The 20,296-nt window shown below is 40.8% G+C and overlaps 1 protein-coding gene across 1 annotated transcript in view; it reads right to left on the bottom strand.

The window, feature by feature from the left end:
* Positions 1-1,460: 1,460 nt before the first annotated feature.
* The window catches only part of CHEK1 (checkpoint kinase 1), a 416,400-nt gene continuing 397,564 nt past the window's right edge, over positions 1,461-20,296 (bottom strand). The window contains exon 13 of the mRNA XM_044080846.1: positions 1,461-2,759. Within this exon, the coding sequence (XP_043936781.1) occupies positions 2,664-2,759 (96 nt within the window). The 3' untranslated portion in view covers positions 1,461-2,663. The remainder of the gene's footprint in view (positions 2,760-20,296) is intronic.

Raw genomic sequence — 20,296 nt, 5'->3', positions numbered from 1 at the left:
TTCTGGGTGTTTAACCCCCTTGAAACAGGATTACTGGACTTCCCCATAATAATGCCAATGACTGGTTTTCTGTGGGAAGTGAATGAGCCTCAGAACAGTCACTGTTATTCACTGAGGCTTGGTTAAACATGCTGAATCTATTTGCTTGGTGTGCAAGCCTAGTACCACCCAAGCAGTGGCATGCAATGGACTATGCATTTGATATACACACTCGTGTGCATGATGTGCTCCAAGCACCTCTCCACGGCTCGCCCGCCTGCTTGAGAGCAGCACCTCCATGTAGTCACTGGTTCCTTAAAGATTTTAACACTTACCTAGGACATGTATCCCTCATCACTTCTCCCAAAGAGAGGTGAGCAGTTTTAACCCATGGTCATTCCTCTCCTGCCCCAAGGTGTCCAAGCTGCTAATTGTCCTCTGTTCACACAGGCTGTAGTCAGGACTTTATCTATCTATGCAAACAGAGCTAGCAGTGAAGGACAGATTCTTTTAGTAGTATGTATATCGTTCCCCACCATCCCTTATTGATGGATTTCAGTTTCAATGAAATGTTTTTTTCAGTAAGCTACTACTGCTATCTATAGTTTGTATACGTACAATGTTGCACTCACCAATTACTGTACTGTGAAGTTGGTAGTATCTCATTAGAGTAATTAAGCATGGTATTACACAGTGTTTATGTCAGATGTACACCAGACAGAGTTGTAAAAGGGGATATGGAGGGTACATCACCTGGATGGAAGACCTGAAATACAAGTGTGGACATGTACCATGCTCTAGAAAAAGTACAAAAATAATGTTATTTTTAGACAAATCTTTAACGTAAAATTATCTTTGCTAATGGTACTAACAACTTCAAATGCTTTAATTCAAGGGCAGCAATTAAACTTCTGACTACAGATGTCTCCTCATTAAAACTGCTCTGCAGGAGAAAACGCATTTTTCTCTCATATGTACATACAAGAGTAGTTAACATTCCCAACACAGGCACAGCAATTAATAAAGCAGTGCTGTAGCTACAAATATATTTATCAGTTCTGCTCTTTTAAAAGCAATGTAGTCTCTTGTTGCGTTACAAAAAGGATTAATACCAACTTTCATCAGTTTTCAAGGATATATGCAGTAGTCATCAGAAGTAACATAAAAACAAAAAGACAGATGCTTCCCATCTACTTCTACATCTGATGTACTAGATAAATCATGGCAGCCATAGCAAACAGATACATTAAATGTCTGCACACAACAATCATGTTGCACTACACTTGGTGTCACATGGTCTTCGTTTACCAAAAAACTTCCTGTTAAACTACTCCCCATCAAGTAAATTCTGACTTGTAACTTACCTATCCATAAAGTAGGCATCATAAAGCCCACACTCTTTTCCCCAGCAACAGTTAAAAAAGCATTTAAGTAAACATTTAAACACCACAATGTTGTGATAGGGAAAGCAACCGCACTCATTTCTAAACAAAAACTGTTTTATTTTATTCACAGTATTGTAAACTGATGTGCACTAATTTTACTTCACCCAAAAAATGTGATCATGATTAGGTAGAATGTGGTTTCAGTCCTACACACACAAAAAACAATACAATACTAAGGGATAAAAAAAAAAAAGTTGCAAGAAACAAAAAATGCAACACGTGGGGGGACCATAAAAGAAGGAACTTTGGTATTTCCTCCACCCCAACTGCAAATTAGAAAACAGATTTTTATGGGATAGAAATCTACAGCAACTGAGCAAGTAGACAGTACCATCAGTCTACAACTGCTTTGCCATCAGATCAGGCTTGTCCATTACTTAGAAGGCAACAGCTTTCCAGGCTGCAATATTCTGAGAGATGTCTCTAGTTTTGAGGGTCTAGAAACAAATACCACATTCTTACATTCCTAATAAAGCAGTTTATTCTTAAAGGTAAAAATGTTGCCTTCCCCTAAACAAAAATGTAGAATAAACAGGGACAGAAATAGCATGAATTGACAGACACATTTAAAGACACATTTACTCTCGAACTACTGATTCCTGAATACTTCTCAGTGCCATCAATGTCTCTCACACTGAAGTGCTCCAAAAACAATGCCTCTGCATGAGTTCACACCCAGCCTATGACACTGCCAGGGGTGTCAAAAAGAAGCAACAGACCAAACACAGTACACATCCATTTTCCTGAACCTTTTTGTCAGGTGATTTGGAGTGTGTGCTGGCAATAAACTTCCTTGTAATATAATGAATTTATTCCATTCTGGATTCTGTTGTTACATGTTCAATAAGAAGCATCCTTAAGGAGACAATTATAATGCTTTCATTATCTCCTACAGCTCAAACAGTGCAGCTTATAAACAAAACCAGTGATATCACAAATTAAAAGTGTTAGTTGTGCATCTAACAGCCTGCAGAGACACCAGCAGAATACCCAGTACCCTCATCTCTCAACTTCCATAAAGTATACTGTAGTGAGGCTGGAGATACAAGATTGGGTTATGCAATTCTGTAGGTGCTAAAAGGAGTTCTCCACACAATTTGCCGGTTCTCATTGGTCAGTGCAAAGGATGCCAAGCTGAAACCGTTTCACTGGCAGGCCACGTGGAATCCTTATGGCAAGATTACGCTTCAGTCCTCAATTACCTTCAAGTTATCAAGCAGCATTCTAGAATCTTCTAAGTCATATGACGGGAAGCTGGACCTTCTGTGTACTTATAATATCATTTAATTTCCCCTTGATTTTTAGGAAATATCTCTTGAACTCCAGGCCATCTCCCTAAGCAAAAAAAAAAAAAAAAATGTTTGTTCAGTTTTGCATTCGCTTTTACAACATAATGGTCTGAGTGAAATATATAGGTTTGTAATATTCTGCACTTGCCTGTGGTTCAGTAGACTTGTTTTAATAAATGAATACAGCCAAATAATGAACACAATTTATGTGACATACTGAAGCACAATACTACCAATGACAAAGGTAAAAATGAATTAAAGAAATCAAAAGGAGTCACGTGATTCATTCAATATTCTCTCTAGCCTTTCAATCCATTTTACAAAAGGAAATCACTTTTAATGCAATTGTTTAGGAACTGCTTGTTAAAACTCTGAAGTGTACACAAGACAACAGAAGTGGACAAAAAAACACCTCTGAAACGGAAATAAGATTACGCTCTAGAGCCTGGAAAAGTACAAATGCGCGTGTGTGTGGCATGGTACAATGGTCAAAGTATTCACCTCGTAGACACAAGATAATAAGTTTTGATTCTGACCTCAGGTTACTAACCAGTCTTAAAATGACCCCTCAGAGCAGTTAACCTAGTATTCACATAGGGGTCCATGTGCAAGTACTCATAAAAAGTAGGTGATTTTGACTATTTCTGTCTTCATATTGCTGTACAGGTTAACTGCTCATTCATAAGTTATACAGCTCTTTCAAACAGTAGTAGGTAGTTCTTCCATAATTAATGACATACAGACTGAGTTGCAATTAGTGGCAGACATAAGGTATGCAAGCTGTCACAACCCAACACTCATCACCAAAACTGGAAGCCACGAACAGCACCACACAAAATGAAATCTTCAGCTGAACCATTTGTTAACATTAGTTCAGCTCTTTTACCAAACGTGGAACTAGAAGGAGTGAAAGCTCCAATGTCTCTGCCCTGTGATTAAAAGATGCACACCTAATGCTAACGCTAAAAACTGCCTTATATGATGTTTAGGAATAGGCAACCTAACATGTGGACCACGAGTAGAAGGCAGCTCCTTGTTGGTACTCTGGTCTGGGATATCACCCAAAGAAATAACGATATCTTCATGCAATTTCTTTCCTAGGACAGAAAGACTTCCTGATTTGACTCGAAGATTACACCAAGAAAAGACCGGAGCTATGCATTCAGTTGGTTCACATCTCTCATCCCTTAGCCCAAGACTGGACAAAATCAAAAATAATAAGGGGACAAAGGCCCAAAATGAGGGAAAGATTTTAATTATTACTCTTATAAACTAGAAAGCTGCTATAATAACAGATCTTGCATTACTGTACATTTTCTGAACCATATAGTCTGAAACTCAAATTTCTATCTAGTGACTTCAGTCCTCAATAATTTGCCATAAAAATCACACATTTTATGAAGAAAAAACTAAAACATGAAACAAAAATCTGGAGCTTTTGCAAAATTCCAGACAGGTGAGAGATACGGGGCTAATTATTTTTTTTACCATAAGCAGTCCAACCTAGGAACGCTCAAGGATTATGTCAAGACTGTCCCCTTAGTTATGGGCAGAAAACTGGATTGAGAGAGTAGTTTGGATAAAAATAAATGTTAAAATCTCTCTTCTCTGAATGTCTACTGACTGTGTATGCATGCTTGCTGTTTTACCATCTTGACTCTGAAGTATCTCCAAAACAGAGAGAAACATAGATACATCAGCAGAATGAGTACACATCTTTCAGATAAACAGCTGCATTCCATGAAACTGAAGGGTAAGTGAATTACAAGTTATGTATTCACCGTAACTACACATCTGTGTTGTCCACTTTCAATCTTCCTCACTTATGGGTTATGGATCCAACCCTCAGATCCAACACAGCTGCATACTTCAGACTTCGGATCCAACTCTCGAGCTCCTCCCTCTACCCATAATGCCATGCTACATCTCTAATGCTTCAGATAAGTTTGATGCACTATTTCCCAATAATAGAAGAGAAATAGACACAGCCAGACAGAAAAGACAGGGCACAAACCTGGAACTGTAGTTCCCAAATACAGCCCAATAAGTTCTTCTAGAAGCAAAATGGATATGGGGATAGATGGGAGGCTAGGGGAGTTGAGGAAGGACAAAAAATGGACAACATAAATGCCTAGTTATGGTGAGCACATACCTTATAAATTTGATGTTGTCCTTTTCATTCTTCATCAGAGTCCCCAGTTACACTGACCTTGGGTGGCCTTCATGGAAGGATATTCCACAGTACTGCCGAAATAAAGGAGGCTCTAGTTCTGGACATGATGTTCAATTTGTAATGTGAAACAAAGGTATGAGTCTTGGACCATATAGCTGCTGCACAAATGTCATCAATGTTCTTGACCCAAAGGCAAATAAAGTAGCCATGCATCTAGTTCAGTGAGCTTGGGGAGGTCCCGGTAATATCATAGACCTTCTTAGAGTAAATACATGAGATGCAGTCTGTAATCCATTTAGCTAGGGTAACTTAAGAAACTGGATGGCCTAGGCGATTTGGAAAGAAAGATACAAAAAGCTGGTTTGACTTTCTAAACTGCTTCTGTGGAGGTAAAAATTTTGGAAAGAAAACTGACAAGTGAATGGATTGGTTCCAGATGCCACTTCATGGAAAAAGAAGGGTTAGTCTGCAGAGAAACCCTATCTTTATGAAAAACAATGTAAGGGGATTTTGCTGAAACAGCATGGAGTTCAGATATTCCTTTTGTCGAAGTTATAGCTACCAAGATAAGTCTTCCATGACCTAATTTTAAATCAGATTTGTCTGACAATTCAAGGGGTTTTTGTGTTTAACCTTCAAGTACCGCAGTAAGATCCCGAGGCAGTGAGGGATCTTTTAACAAAGGTCTCAGAAGAAAAATGATTTCATAAAAAGCTTTACACAACCTAGAGGAAGCCAATGAAAAAGATTTATTCCCTGTGAGGAAATTTGAAATTGCTGCCAACTGATGAAGTTTAAGTGTAGAGAAAGTAGCCCCATGTTTGAAAAGTGTTGTCAAAATATTAAGAATAGCTGAAACTGGTGCAGAAAAGGGATCAATCTTATCTGACGACCAAATAGAGAACATTTTCCATTTACTTTTATACACTTTCTTGGTGGAATCCCTTTGAGAAGCCAGACTAATGTCATGAACTGGGGAAGATAGCCTGGGCTGTCTAGTACTGGAAGTGGAGAAACGATGTGGTTATCCTGACGATTTGAATGTTGGTGTGTTGAATCCCTGGCAGGTGAGAGAGGAGATCCTATGTAGGCTCCAGTATCCATGGAGGATAATGAAGATGAGACCATACGAAGGGGAACCATACTTACAGAGGCCAGAAGGGGGCAATGAAGATTATGAGCTCTTCAGCCTTTTTGCTTTCTGCAAAAATCTTGGAATCAGGGAGAAAGGAGGATAAGCATAAAGGAGACCCAAGGGCCAAGCATTAAGAGCATCTCTTGGTGACCTCCCTTGAGGGGGGATCAGAGCGAAGTACTTGCTGCACTTGTTGAAAGGGGTTGCAAATGGGTCGCAGCAAGGTAGGCCAAATGCCCGGAGATCATATTTGCTACTGACTGATTCAAAGACCACTTGTGAGGCATCAGAATGGATCTCATTAGTTTGTCCACAAGTATGTTGTTTTTTTCCCAGAATGTGCACCGCAATTAGAAAGTGGTCTGATGAGCTTGCCTATTCCCAAACCCTCATGGTCTCTCTGCAAACGAGATAAGATCGAGTTGATGCAACAGACTACAACTATGTTGTTGGTCTGAACTACAATAGTCCTCAATGGAAGAGCATCTTGAAATGCCTGCAACACTAAAAGGACTGCTCCCATCTGTAGGACATTGATATGCAAATTGGTCTCTTGTGGGGACCACATGCCAAGGGCTTGGACAGTTCTTCCCAAGAAATGCGCCCCCCCAGCTGAGAAGCATTCGTGGTCACTGTGGTTACTGGGTTTGGTAGAAAAAAGGGTCTGCCCAGAAAAAGATCATCTAATTGTATCCACCAGCGAATGTGTTGTTTGCATATTGGGGTGAGTTTTACTTGAAAAGACGGGTTGATACAGAATGGGGCACTGTACAGCTAGAGCCCACTGCAGGACCTTTACAAAGGAACGTGCAAGAGGCAGTAGTATTACGGCAGCTGACATCAACCCTAATGCTTGCAGTCCTAATCTTGCTGGAGGATACGGATGAGACAGGATAGCCTGATTTCTGATGTAAGTAATATGGTGGAGAGGTAAAGATGCTGTTTTTTTTCTCTCTCTCAAAACATCTTTATTAAATTTACACATATGACAAAGGCAATCTTACATTTATATAAATGAAAAACATACAAAATTATACCACTTTAGTTACAAACAGTTTACAGACACCACTGAAACAACTATACTTGTAAACATTATCCATCACTTATATAAAGCACCCAGTCATTGTCAGTTAAGCATTATATAGCTCACTCAAATCATGCCTCAAACCTCATTTCTGCTCTGCATATATTGTTCCCATAATTCCTATTCTATCCTATGTAGTTTGTTCCTTCCCTTTTCTTGTTGTGTCTTTCGGCTTTTCCCGGTTAAGGGTCGCCACAGCGGAACTCCAGTCTGCTAATGATTGGCAATAGATTTTTACATGCCGAGTTGCCAGCCCTGACGCACAACCTTCAACGAAGGTACGCCCATTCATGCATGTCTCCACACAAAAGACGCTCTAGCTGAGAATCGAACAGGACAACGTCTTACTGTGAGGCGACAACGCTACCGTAGCACCACCACCACAGTCCCAAATTCCAGTTGCTTTATCTCTGTTACTGTATTCATTATCTCTAGTAAAGTTGGTCTAGACTTTGATTTCAATTTTCTAGTAATTGCTTTTTTGGCATCCACCATGATTAGACTCAGCGAGGCTTAACTATGTCTAGGCAATTCTGATTCTATAGCATAACAAAAAAAAAAAAAAAATCATCTCCCCAATCAGTCCAATCTGCTCATACAGCATCTCCAACATAGCAGTCTGCAGTGAATCCCAAAAGTCTGTCAGCTCATCACACTTACAAAAAAATATATTCCCCAGCTACCTCTTTTTTGCCCATCACACCTCCAACATTTGCTATCCACCTGAGGAAAAATTCTTTGGAGTCTTCTTGGGGTATAAAAATACCTATGTAAACAACTTCCAGGCAAAGATCTTAAATCTTCTAGACTTCTTTGCATATTTGAGAGATATACATATATCCCCTCATTGCCTCTGTGAACTGCTTATCCAGTCTCTCTTGCCAATTTTTTCTAAGCTCCTCTGATTGATTCTTATAATTACGCAATATTTTATATGCTTTACTAATTATTCCTTTAACGGCAGCTTCTGTTCTAGATTCTATTAACACCTCTACCAGTGCTGGTCTTTCATTTAGGAGCCCCCTATTTCTTTCTCTTTGCCTATACTCTGATATCAATCCTTGATAGGGAAGATAATCTCTTAACCTGCAGTCCAAATAAATTCTTGGCCTCTTCCCATTCTATTACTTTTCCCTTTCTCGTTATTTGCTCCCAATACCTTGGTTCCTTTGTCAGTTTTCTCCAATAAATTCCAGTCCCCCCTTGCCTACTATCTGTATCCCTGACCACAGTCAACAATATCGACAAATTTTTTCCCTCCATTCTCTGGCTGGCTTGGTTCTTAGAATACTCCCAGCTATTTTTATGAATATAATACTCTGTATGGTTTTGGGTGTTCGCCTTAAGAGTCTGCATTCAAAATCCCAATCTCTCCTTATTTCTTGAGCTTCCCCCCTGTGTCAGCATCATTCTTTCCACTTTGAATTACAGTTTTCTGCTTGTGCTATGTATAACAGCCTTAACTGTGTTGCTCTAAAATACCCCCTCAAATTAGGTAATCCTAGTTCACCTTGTTCTATTGGTAGAATCAGCTTATCCCACCTGACCCTTGCTATCTTCTCTTCCCAGATAAAATCATTCAACTCTTTTTAAATTGCTATCCACAACTTCTCCTCTGGTTGATAAAAGTATACCTGACCTGTGTATATGACTAAAGGGACTAAAAACATTTTAATGGCTTGTATCTTAGCATCCATATCCATATAACAAAACTTCCAGTTTTTCAATTTTTGTATTATCTTCTGTTTAGTCTCTTTCCAGATATCCTTAGCTGCCACCACAGAGTCATTTCTAATCCATACTCCTAAATATTTCATTTTATCATAGGTTCAAGATTAGTACTAAGCTAATGGCCCTTGCAAGCTACTTTAAGCCTAGCCAATTATCCCTTGTGAGACTCCAACCCTGCACCTTGTGTTTGTAAGACAAACACCTTAACCATTAGGCTACCCCATAAATATGGATATTGTTGAACCAATTTGTGTGTGGGTACATAATTTACCACTACTGCCCTTGTTTGTAAAACTGTTTTAGCTTCATTAATTTTGTATCCCAAGAAGATTTGAAACAGTCTTAAAATGTTCCACAATGCTGTAATGTCCCTTTCTGGTTTTGTCATGTATAAAATAATATCAACTGCAAATAGAGCCAGCTTTTCCTGACTACCATATCAATTATATCTTTGAATATTTCTGACTCCCTTATTTTCTTTGTCAGTGGTTCTAAATATACTACAAACAACATTGAGGGAAGCGGACAACCCTGCCTGGTTCCTCTGAGACTCGAACAGAAATTATTGGAGAAGACCCCATCCACTTTAATTCGCGCCTCCGATCCCTCTTATATTCTTCTAATCAACCTTATAATTGTATCAGGGAAAGCAAATGCTTCCATTGCCTGCTCATGAGATCCCAGTCTACTCCGTCAAATGCTTTCTCTGCATCAAGACTAGTCAATAAAAGCGGTACTTTCTTACATTCTGCTTCCCTATGGATCATCAACGTCCTGTTAATATTGTCAAATGTTTGGCTCCCCTCCACAAAACCACAATGATCCATATCTATCAATTTTGGTATCACTTTTGCCATTCTTTTAGACATTATAGACAAACACCTCATAATCATGGTTTAGTATTGAAATGGGCCTGTATGAAGCTGGATCCAATGGATCTTTACCCTCTTTAGGTACTACTGTTACCACCACCGCCTTCTTCCAGGATGCTGGTACTTCTCTTTAAATACTGTTAAACAAAACCTTTCCAGATCTTTATATCAGTTTTTCCTATCCAAACTGTTAGTAATTGAGCATCTACCTCTAGCTTTGGCATATCTAATTCTTCCATAAACATTTCCATTTGTACCTTTTCTTGATTTCCACATTTCTCTGTTTTATACACTTTTCATAAAATTTCCAAAATATTTCTAATACTTCTACAGGGTCTCTTGTTTTCTTCCTTGTTATAGGCTCCCTAAGCTTGGTGACTGCCCTTTCCACTTGTTGCCCGAGTTGTGCTAGACGTTTTTGTGCTCTAGAATTATCATCAAAAACAGTTGCTTAACAGCAATCTTTCTAAACTCATGCGTATTACCGATGTAATCCCTTATTTTCTGTTTAGCATTCTGCAGTTGCTCCTTTTCTTGTTCTGAGACATTGCCCTTATTTTGCAAAACTTTAACATTTGTCGATCCCTCAATAATAATTCTTGTTACTGTTTAGCCATACCTCCCTTTCTTTTATTTCCAACCTAGTTTTAATCTCCGCTTTAATTTTATCTCACTCCTTAGTTATGTTTTCAGAAGATAAATCTTCTCTAGTAGCTCTTGAGTTAATTCCACAACCCATTCCTTAAATTCCTCTCTTTTCAACCGATAGGTGGGAAAGCACCAGTGTCTTATTTTCATTACTTTGCATTTTTATTTTAGTTATTATTGGTGCATGACCTGAAATAGTTATTGGGTACATTTCAAGACCTTCAATTAAATGCACATGTTCATGTGAGATATAAAATCTATCTAGCCTAGCCCAGTTTTTGTATCTTGGTGAGTAATATGTAAATTCACTCCGAACTCCTAGTAGTGAATTCACATCTGCCATGCCAAATATTTTCATAAATGTCTTCAGAAAATCCACCCTCCCTTGTTATATTTTCCCTTGTAGCCCCCCCCCCGACACATCCTCACTATTGCCAACCAAATTCCAGCCTCCACCTAGAAGTAATATTCCTTGATGAAAGCTGATTATTTCTCACAGAATTTTCTTAAGCTCCTTTATAGCAGTTTTAGGATGGGTGTAAATGCATGCCAATGTAATCATCCTTCCTAGCCAGTAACCCCTTAGTACCATGCATCTTCCATTATCATCTTGTTTTCCTCTTCTATCACTATTGGAGCTCCTCTTGCAATTAATATAAGTACTCCTCTTCTCCTTTGCCCCAGATATTCCATTGAATAACTATCCTGAAAACCTTTCTTTATCAAATTCGCACGTTCAGTTCTTTCCAGGTATGTCTCCTGAAGCATAGCGATTTGCACTCTACATTTTTTAATATAGTTCAATACTCTTTCTTTTTTATATTTATCCTTAAGACCATTTAGATTGAGACAATAGAGAAAGCATCATTTTCTTATAGTGTTACCACCACCTTTTATATATAATTGCTCTTTTGCTAAATTTCTAGTTCTAACTTTTATGTTACATGTATATACTTGTTTGGCAGGTTGGTCTTTTATACAGCTGTTTCATGTCATTTCCATTTGTGCCTATGTCGCATCTTACATAACTTTTTTTTTTTTTGAAAGCCCTCAAAGAGAACCCCCCCCAAAAAAAAAACCCTCCTAAAACCTACAAACTTTACTATAGCACAAAACTATGTACATATTCAAATACTGAAGTTTTTGCTTCCTAATAAGAACGCAATTTCTAAGTTGATAGCTTCCCAACAGGCTAAAGTTAACCAAAAAGAAAGGTTAGTCATGCAAAGACGCATGGTACAGCCTGTGCTATTAGTGTTATTTGATTTTTTTATATCTATATCTCTCCCAGTTGAGAAAACACTTGAATGTTTTCAGTAAACACTTTTTCCAAGCCATTTTTCTTTATCAAATTGTCTGCTAGTGACATGCAAACCAGACACAAAACTGCTAAGGGTACCTAATCAGATTATCAGGAAAAAAAAAAGCCTTACAATATTCTTTTTCATTTACATGCTTTATAATAAACTTGTTACCGGATAATGCCTAGGGTCTTAACCCAGTCATCTCCCTATGCAAGCAAGGGAAAAAGTGCACTGATTTTTCTTTTGTCATACTCTCTTAACCAGACCCTTCACTCTCTCCCCATTTCCTCCACTCCTCATTATTTTTTATTGCAGTGCCTACATTTCTCAAAACTGGACAAAGAAAAAGACAGAAGGGTGAACAAGGAAAAACAAAAGCACTTGTTTATATTAGTATCCTCATTGCATTTAAAAAAACCTGAGAGAACTTTACTTCAAGTCTAACTGGTTTTGTATTATCTTTAAAGCTGTTACACCTGGGAAAACCACCGATTGTTTTCAGGGAACACTATGACCTAGTCAATTTCTCTGTTCGCTTTTCTTTTCCCTCAGCCAATCCCCCTCACCAGACTGTCTCTAGTTTCTCTTTATCAGATTGTCTCCATGGTGGCATGAAGAGGCTATCTGTGTTGTGTCCAAAACTGTCCCAATAAATTCCAGGCTTTGAACTGGTGCAAATTTTGATTTGGCAAGATTTATCATAATGCCCGAAGTATTGCAAATATGTAGCAAATAGTCCCTGGCATGTTGTAGATGATGCTTGGAGGGAGCAATGAGGTGCCAATCTTCTTCCAGATATGGAAACATCTGGAATCTCTTAAGTCTCAGATGAGCTGCAACTACTGCTATTCCTTTGGTAAACACCCTGGGGGCTGTGGTGATCCGAACTGGTAATGACTGGCCCCCAGCCAAAAATGGAGATGTCTTCTGGATCGTCTGCCTATTTTAATATGACAGTATGTGTCCTAAAGATCTACAGAGCACATCCAAACATTCTTGTGTAGAAAAGGCAAGATGGACTGAACTATGACTATTCAGAACTTCACTTTCTTTTACATACTGGTTTAATTTGCTTAGATCCAAAATGGGTCTGAGGTCCCCTGTTTTCTTTGGCACTAAAAAGTAGCACGGATAAGTTCCAAATCCTATCTGGTCTGATGGGACCATCTGGATGACTCTCTTTTCTAGCAGCTTTTGTACTTCTTGTGCTGCTGATTTCCTTTGACTAGGTGGAACATTGGGAAATTTCTTCCTCTGACAATGAGGTAGAAAGATAAATGCTATGCAATAACCTCCGGGTATTATACTTAGCACCCATAAATCTATGTTTGTCCAGGCGTCTAGGTATAGAGAGAACTGACCCCCAACTGCCTCAGTAGTTGGACAGTCGGGCCAGCACTTCAGGAGTGCTGATAGGGCCGGTCTGAAAAAGAATCTCTAAAGCCCTGGTTCTGCGGGTCTCCTCTGTCTCTAGGGAGACATCTACCATTAAAATTTCCTCCCTCTGCCTCTGGAGGAATTTTCCCCACACGAATCCTGGAAAGGTCTCAGAGATTTACAGAACTACATTTTCTTACCACATCTCTGGTTCCTAGAAAAGGTCCACTTTTCCTTTCCTTTCATCTTTCCTTTTTGTTCACTGCAGGTAAGCATGTCTTTTACTGATGCCCCAAACAAGGAAGTGCCATCAAATGGGGTATTAACAAAGGAGGTCTTAAAAGACTCTGCAAAGTCACATAGCCACATCCAGGCATGCCTCCTTATGTCGATGCCTGAACCAGCTGCTCATGAGGTCCCTTCAGTCGTGTGAGAAATTTGCCGCATAAAAGCTTTTGAAACAGAGAAAAGAATGACCAGTTCTTTTGAAATCTTACGCAGACATGGTCTAAGAGTATTTGATAGTTCTTTAATCAAATCTTTCTGAAGCCTAGTAGTGTGTGCCAGCAACAAATATATAACAGAAAAAACTACCAGCTATGGTAGAAGGAGAAATATGTTACAGTGAGAAAAAAGAAATAACAACAGTAACCAGGAAGAAGTACTTATGAACAGTACTCCTCGGCTAAAATGCTCGACAGTGGAACCTGCGTCTGTTCGCAAAGTTGGCAAACGAGATCTAAGACAACAGGAATGGAGTGGGGCATTATGGGTAAAGGAAGGAGCTCGAGAGTTGGATCCAAAGTCTGAAGTAGGTCGCTGATCAGATCTGAGGATAAATAAGTGAGGAAGAATGAAAAGGGCAACATCAGACTGAAGTATTGCCATCCTGAATTTCTACACCACAAAATGCTTGTTTAAAGAGCAGAAATGCAAAATAGGCACCTGATTCAGTCTTTGGATTTTGATTGATGCAAACTATAAGTAGAAACTTTAAAAACACAAAAAGAACCCTCACTAAACAACTCTGGCTTACATGTTTTGGAAAAAAAAAAAAAGAGAGAGACCTGCCATTTTATTACCAAATATCTTTTAGCAACTGTCCATTAGCATTCTGCTCTAAAGTGTTGGACTTCCGTTATCTTGCCCCCAAAAGGAAAGGGCAGGAGTGGATAAGAAAGACTGCAGATGGGCACAAAAGGTGGGGTACCAGTGTTGGGAATTCAAGACACCTCTGCTAACAATCATATTGACAACACACTCCCAAGAGTCAACCCAGTTCTCAGGGTCTTGGGGACACACGTAGAGAGCAATCCACACTTTAACAATGATGTGTCTGCAGTAGTGAGGAAATCATTCTATTCTATGCAACTTACACACCAAGGCACGGCATCTATTGAGTAAAATGCTCACTTTGGTATGCATCTATCCAGGAACATCCAATAATTGGAACACCCACAGAGGTTCTTCAGTAAAAGAATACAGACTGTAAACAACAAGCCCTTATGCAGACTGTTTTGAAGCCCTATCCCTGTATTGTCTCCTACAGGCTTTGAAGGGAGATATATGCCTAGAATAAAAGGCATTGTCAGACCCCACTCTGACAGATCTCTTGCATATCTGCAAAACAAACAGCACAATAATTACCTGTTTTTATAAAGACTTAAACCTTGCCTGTGATATAAACAAGACCTGCTAGAGAGGCAGGTATGTACCACAGAGACTACCTCTTCTCCAGAACAGGCTCCACATCCATATGAAGCAGAATTTGTCAATAACCCAATTCAAGTGTAACTTGAACAAATGGATGGAGAACAGAAAATTCATCCCCGATTTGGCACCCATGTCTCTAATGAACAGAGGCTATCTGTAAATGTTTCATATCCCAAGCTCCTGCTTACATTTACCAAGCAGAAGTTGTCAAAGATTTGAGATGCATGCAAAGGCTTAAAAAGGCCCCAGCTGTCATTAGCCTAGTACACACCTATGAATCTATAAATCAAGAGAGTCACTTGGAAGAATGATCACTATTACTGGAAAAGAAAACACACTGGGAAGTGTGTCAGGTGTCGACTGCATTCCTTCTCTTGAATTCTTTTCATCCCTATCAAACATTCTTAGGATTTTGAGCTTTGATCCTTCAGAAGAGAACTTAAGTAAACTGGACATCTTGAAAATAAAAAAATTCTTCTAATAAAGTATTGTGTAAAATCTTATCATAACTTTAGATGTCCTTCTCTTCTATATGCTGCTGTATAATACAAGCGAGTCCGCCTCTGGTCGACTATGGTACATCCGGCCATTTTACAAAAAGAGATGCTAACACTAGGGTGTGTGTGACATCCTGCGTCTGTCTCTGTGGATGTTGGCCATAAACTGACGTTTGGTACAAAATGGACGTCAGCACGCACCTTCCTCAGAACTGAATGCCGCCGGAATCAGGACTACAGCGTGGGTACTCGGGAGTCATGCAAGTGCAAGGGGGAAGGCAGGGTGGGAAACTATACAGCAGCATATAGAAGAGAAGGACATCTAAAGTTATGGTAAGATTTTACACAACAATACTATGTCCTTCTATTTATATGCTGATGTATTCATAACAAAGGGATAGTGCAAAAGCTCCTGCATTAAGAATTGGCTGGAGGAACAGAAGCATTTTCCACAAACCCGTGAAGGATGGCTCTGACAAACCCTGTCCAGATCCTAGACACAATGTCCAACTTGTAGTGTTTGGTAAAGGTATGGACAGAGAATCATGTAGCTGCTTCTAAAATGGCAACTGTATCCAGACCCTTGAAAAAGGCTCCAGAGGAGGGCATTACCCTAGTGGAGTGCATCTTTGCTGGGAAGGGAAGCCTTCTCCCATGGGCAGTACTGCAAAAGGTGATGATTTTGGATATCCAAGAGGATATGGCTTGCTTGGAAACAGGGTGTCCCAGGGCTCTTAGGTGGTAAGACACAAAAAGCCTGTCTGATTTGCAGAAGGGTTTGGTCTTTGCCAGGTAGATAGTATCTAAGTTGTCTGTAAACATCTAGGGTGTGTAGCATCCTTTCAGCCGGGTTTTGGGGTGAAGTAAAGAAAGTGGGTAGATTGATGGCCTAATTCAGGCACAGCTCATTGACTACTTTGGGCATAAAGGTAGGATTGGTGCACACACACCTGTCTTTGTGGAAAACAGTAAAAGGATGGGAGGCCATAAGGGCTTGTAGTTCTGAGACCCATCTGGCTGAAGTAATGGCCACCAAGAGTAGGGTTTTCTATGTACAATGTTGGAGAGAACAGTCTTTGGCTGGCTCAAAGGGCGGTAGTGTCAATTCCTCTAGTACAAAGTTAAGATGCCAAGGAGGCAGTATGGGCTTCCTTTGGGGTCTGAGGTGCAGAACCCCTTTTAGGAAATGTTTTAACTTCCAACCTAGAAGCCAAAGGACGGGTGAGAGGCAGGCATGCTGAGATGGCAGATAAGTGGGTCTTGATGGAGGAATAGGACAGTCCAGACTTCATCAATTCATACAGGTAAGACGGGACCCACTGGGGGTTCTACTACCAGTGGTTGTAAGTTATGTTTTTGACACCAGACAGAAAATCTCTTCCACTCTGAAAGGTATGATTTTCTGATAATTGGTTTTCTGGCCTCCTGCAAAACCTGAAGCACGTGCTCTGTGTTAAAGTGTCTGAAGGGAATCAATGCCCTATCACCCACAGTTTAAGGCTTAGAGTGAACAGTTGTGGGTGTATGAGTGTTCCCCACTCCTGTGTGAGCATGTCATCTGTTGGTGTAACATGTGGTGATTGGAGTAGTAGGGGGAGCCAGTGCTGCCTTGGCCAATAGAGAGTCACCAACAAGACTTGAGGTTGTTCTTTCTGAATTTTCATAACTTTCTGTATGAGAGGGAAGGGAGGAATGCATAAGCGTACATCCCCTTCCAAGGGAATGAGAGAGCATCCACCCTCCATGCTTCAGGGTGTGATACCCTAGAGCAGAAGGTTGGAAGCGGTCTGATGCCCTACAGCAGAAGGTTAGAAGTTGTCTGTTCATGGGGGAGGCAAATGGATCCGCATCTGGAATACTCCATCAATGGACCAGGATCAGAAACACATCCCTGTTTAGCATCCATTCGTGAGATAAGAGTCATGGTTCTGCTTAGAGTATCTGCCATCACATTGTCTGCTGAGGGGATGTAGACAGCCTGGATGTTGACTTGTCTGTCCAGGGCAATTTCCCATGCCTGTAGGGCTAGCCTGCACCGGAGCTAGGACCTTGTCCCCCCATCCCACATTTGCTGACGTACCGCAGCACCGTGGTATTGTCTGTGTACCACCTCAGCGTGCCTGGAAGGAGATGATCATTGAAAAGTTGTACGGCTAATATCAGGGCTTTCATTTCCTTGATATTGATGTGTTCTTTCTGTTGAGTGTGGGTCATAAGTTTTCTCACTCTCCATTCTCCCAAGGTTGCTCCCCAACCTGTGTCTGAGGCATCTGTGAAGAGGTCTTGTTTGGGGGGCAGGGGTTGCATGGGCAGGCCTGGGTTGGCATTTATCTGAGCTATCCACCAGTTAAATTCCCTGGAAAGGTGTGGGAACATTGGATTAATGCACTAGAGGGGGTGCACAAATGCTGTTTCTAGATTGTTCTAAAGTACCGCTGGAACGTTCTCATGTGAAATTTTGCCAGGGAAACCATGGGGATAGTGAAGACCATAAATCCCAGGAGCCTGAGGAACTCCCTGGCTGATACAGCTTCTAGAAGGAGCAATTCCTTGAAGTAAGTAGCAAGGGACAGTATTTTTTTCTGGGGGAAGACAGGCCATCATTTTTTCTGTTAGGATCCTACATCCCAGGAACAAATGATCCTGAGAAGTCATCAGGGATGATTTTTTTGAGGTTTACAGTGAATCCCAGACTTCTCAAGAAGGAAATGGTGAAGTCTAGATGTTGTATAACCATAGGAATTGTAGGGGCTGGATCAGGATATCATCTAGCCAGGGGAAGAGTTGGATTCCCTTTGTCCTGGTAAAGGCCATGACTGGTGCCAGGCATTTTGTCAACACTGTTGGGGCTGTAGAGAGACCAAATGGCAAAGCACAGAACTGACAGTGTGCAGAACCCACCGAGAAGTGGAGGAATTTCCTGAAAAGGGGATGGATTAAAATGTTTAAGTAGGTGTCTTTTACATCCAAGGATACTAAGAAGGCCTGGGGTAGGCTCAGGAGGAGCAGGGTAAGAAGAGTGAGCATGTGAAAGGAGGGAACTTGAAGGAAGGTGTTGAGATGGAAAAAATCCAGGATAGGTCTCCATGGACTTTCTTTCCTGGGAACTAAGAACATCCTGGAGTAAAAATCCCTTTCCCCTTGCATGTGCAGAGACTTCCTGAATGGTTCCTTGACCTAGGAGTTCCTGAAGAACTAAGGGGAAGGAAAGCAGTTGTTCTTGAGTGGGCTGAGGAATGCCTCTGGGAGTAGGTTTAGTCTCCCAACTCATGAAGTATTCCTATTTTATTATAAAGAGGACCAGAGAGTCCTGGGTAACCTGATTCCAAGCAGGTAGGGACAGGGTGAGACGCATGGAAAGTGGGGTGTTTGGATCACAGTCACAGGCTACCAGGCTTAAACTGAAAGGGCTGTTTAGTGGCAGGAGTACAGGGAGCAGGTCTGGCTGAGGCTTGTTTATTGGAGTCCTTCTTGCTTTTGGCTGGCAACTGTCTGGCAGGCCTTCTCACAAAGGTTTTGGTAGGGTACTTGCTTTGGAAGTGTGGGATCATAGACAAAAATGTGTCTCAGGTCCTGTAGCTCCTTGCCCTTTGCTTGGAGGACCTTAAAAATGTCAGCAGCTACAGAACCAAATAAATCTTTATTGTCTAGGGGTGCGTCCAAGAGTTTAGACTTAATGTCATCAAGGAGAGGCTGGAACTAAGCCAGGAGTATCTCCTAATGACAGAACCTGAAGCAGGAGCCCTAGAAGAGGCCTCTACTGCATCATAACTGCACTTAATAGAGTGCTTGGTCACCTGAGTGCAAGAATTCAACAGGGTAGATATTTCAGCCTTGGCTGGGGAGTCAGGGAGGTCCCCTAGTTGTTTAGTCACATTAGCTAGCAGAGCCAAGGAATATTTGGCTCTGTGGGTTTGGGTAGTTAATTGCTCTAACTGCTAGGGTAGCAGAAGTGTAGACCTTTTTCCCTAGGCACTCCATTAACCTGCTCTCCTTGTCAGAGGGCAAGAGGGAGGTGGAAGGGAGTAGCTTAGCATTTTTTCTGTAGCTACAGCAGTGACTGAAGGGTCTGCAGAGGGTGCTTTGTACAAGAATTTAATATCCTCAGGGACCTTATAAAACCTGTCTGGGCATTTGAGTGCAGGAGGTTGTGAATCAGGGTTTTGGAGGAAACCAGGAATGTATCCAAGAAAGCAGGGTGTACAGGAGGAACAGCAGACGGGTTGGGAGACTCCATTTGCAGGAGGTTGTGACGCCCGTGCTCTGGCCCAGCAATCAAGGAGCCTCAATCCTCACCACTAACACCAGAGAGGACGTCTTATATATGAGGAAAGGATAACAAAATACACAAAGTGCGACTTCCCTTAAGAGCACACAGAGATCACAGTCAGTCCGGGGCTGGTCGCTCCCTTGCTCTCCAGGTCCCCCAATAAGACTCCCCACTGGCACAGCTATAGGGTCCATTTCTCAGCCTTGTGGGCAAGTTAAAACCGCTAGCACCCTCTCTGTCCAACCAGTGCTTCGTGTCCCTGCCCAAGTAGCTGACACACACACGCATGCACTTTGAGATAAGAGATTATACAACCACAAAGACACTCCTGGGGAAGGCTGGCACAGTTTCTCCAGCTGTGCCCCTTTCTCCCAGACTATATGGTAGTTCCACTTGCCACCACCCACTAATACTTATCAGCTACTCAAAGGCCCTTAAAAGGGTGTCCAATTATTACAGTGCAATATTATTATTCAATTGGTAGTTGTTACTAAACAGTCAAGGCTTATTTAGAGTGACTTGGACAGTAAACTCTATACATATGCAATGTACTCTAGAGCTTAATCTATCTCTACACAAAACAGCCACAGTTCAAAGGTTTTAAAATATTTAATAATAAATAATTAAAACCACAAGACAATACTTTCTACTACACAGTGCTAGCCAAGAGTTCAGAGATCACACAGAAATACTTAAAATAATTCCATAGTACAGTTCTGACATCACAGAAAAACACAGTCTAATCTTTCTAGTTCTAGCTATTTCTAAAAGAAAACACA

Source organism: Protopterus annectens, chromosome 8.part0, assembly GCF_019279795.1.
Source record: "Protopterus annectens isolate FY-2018-M chromosome 8.part0, PAN1.0, whole genome shotgun sequence".
Taxonomy (NCBI): domain Eukaryota; kingdom Metazoa; phylum Chordata; order Ceratodontiformes; family Protopteridae; genus Protopterus; species Protopterus annectens.
This window is presented reverse-complemented; position numbering and strand designations above follow the sequence as displayed.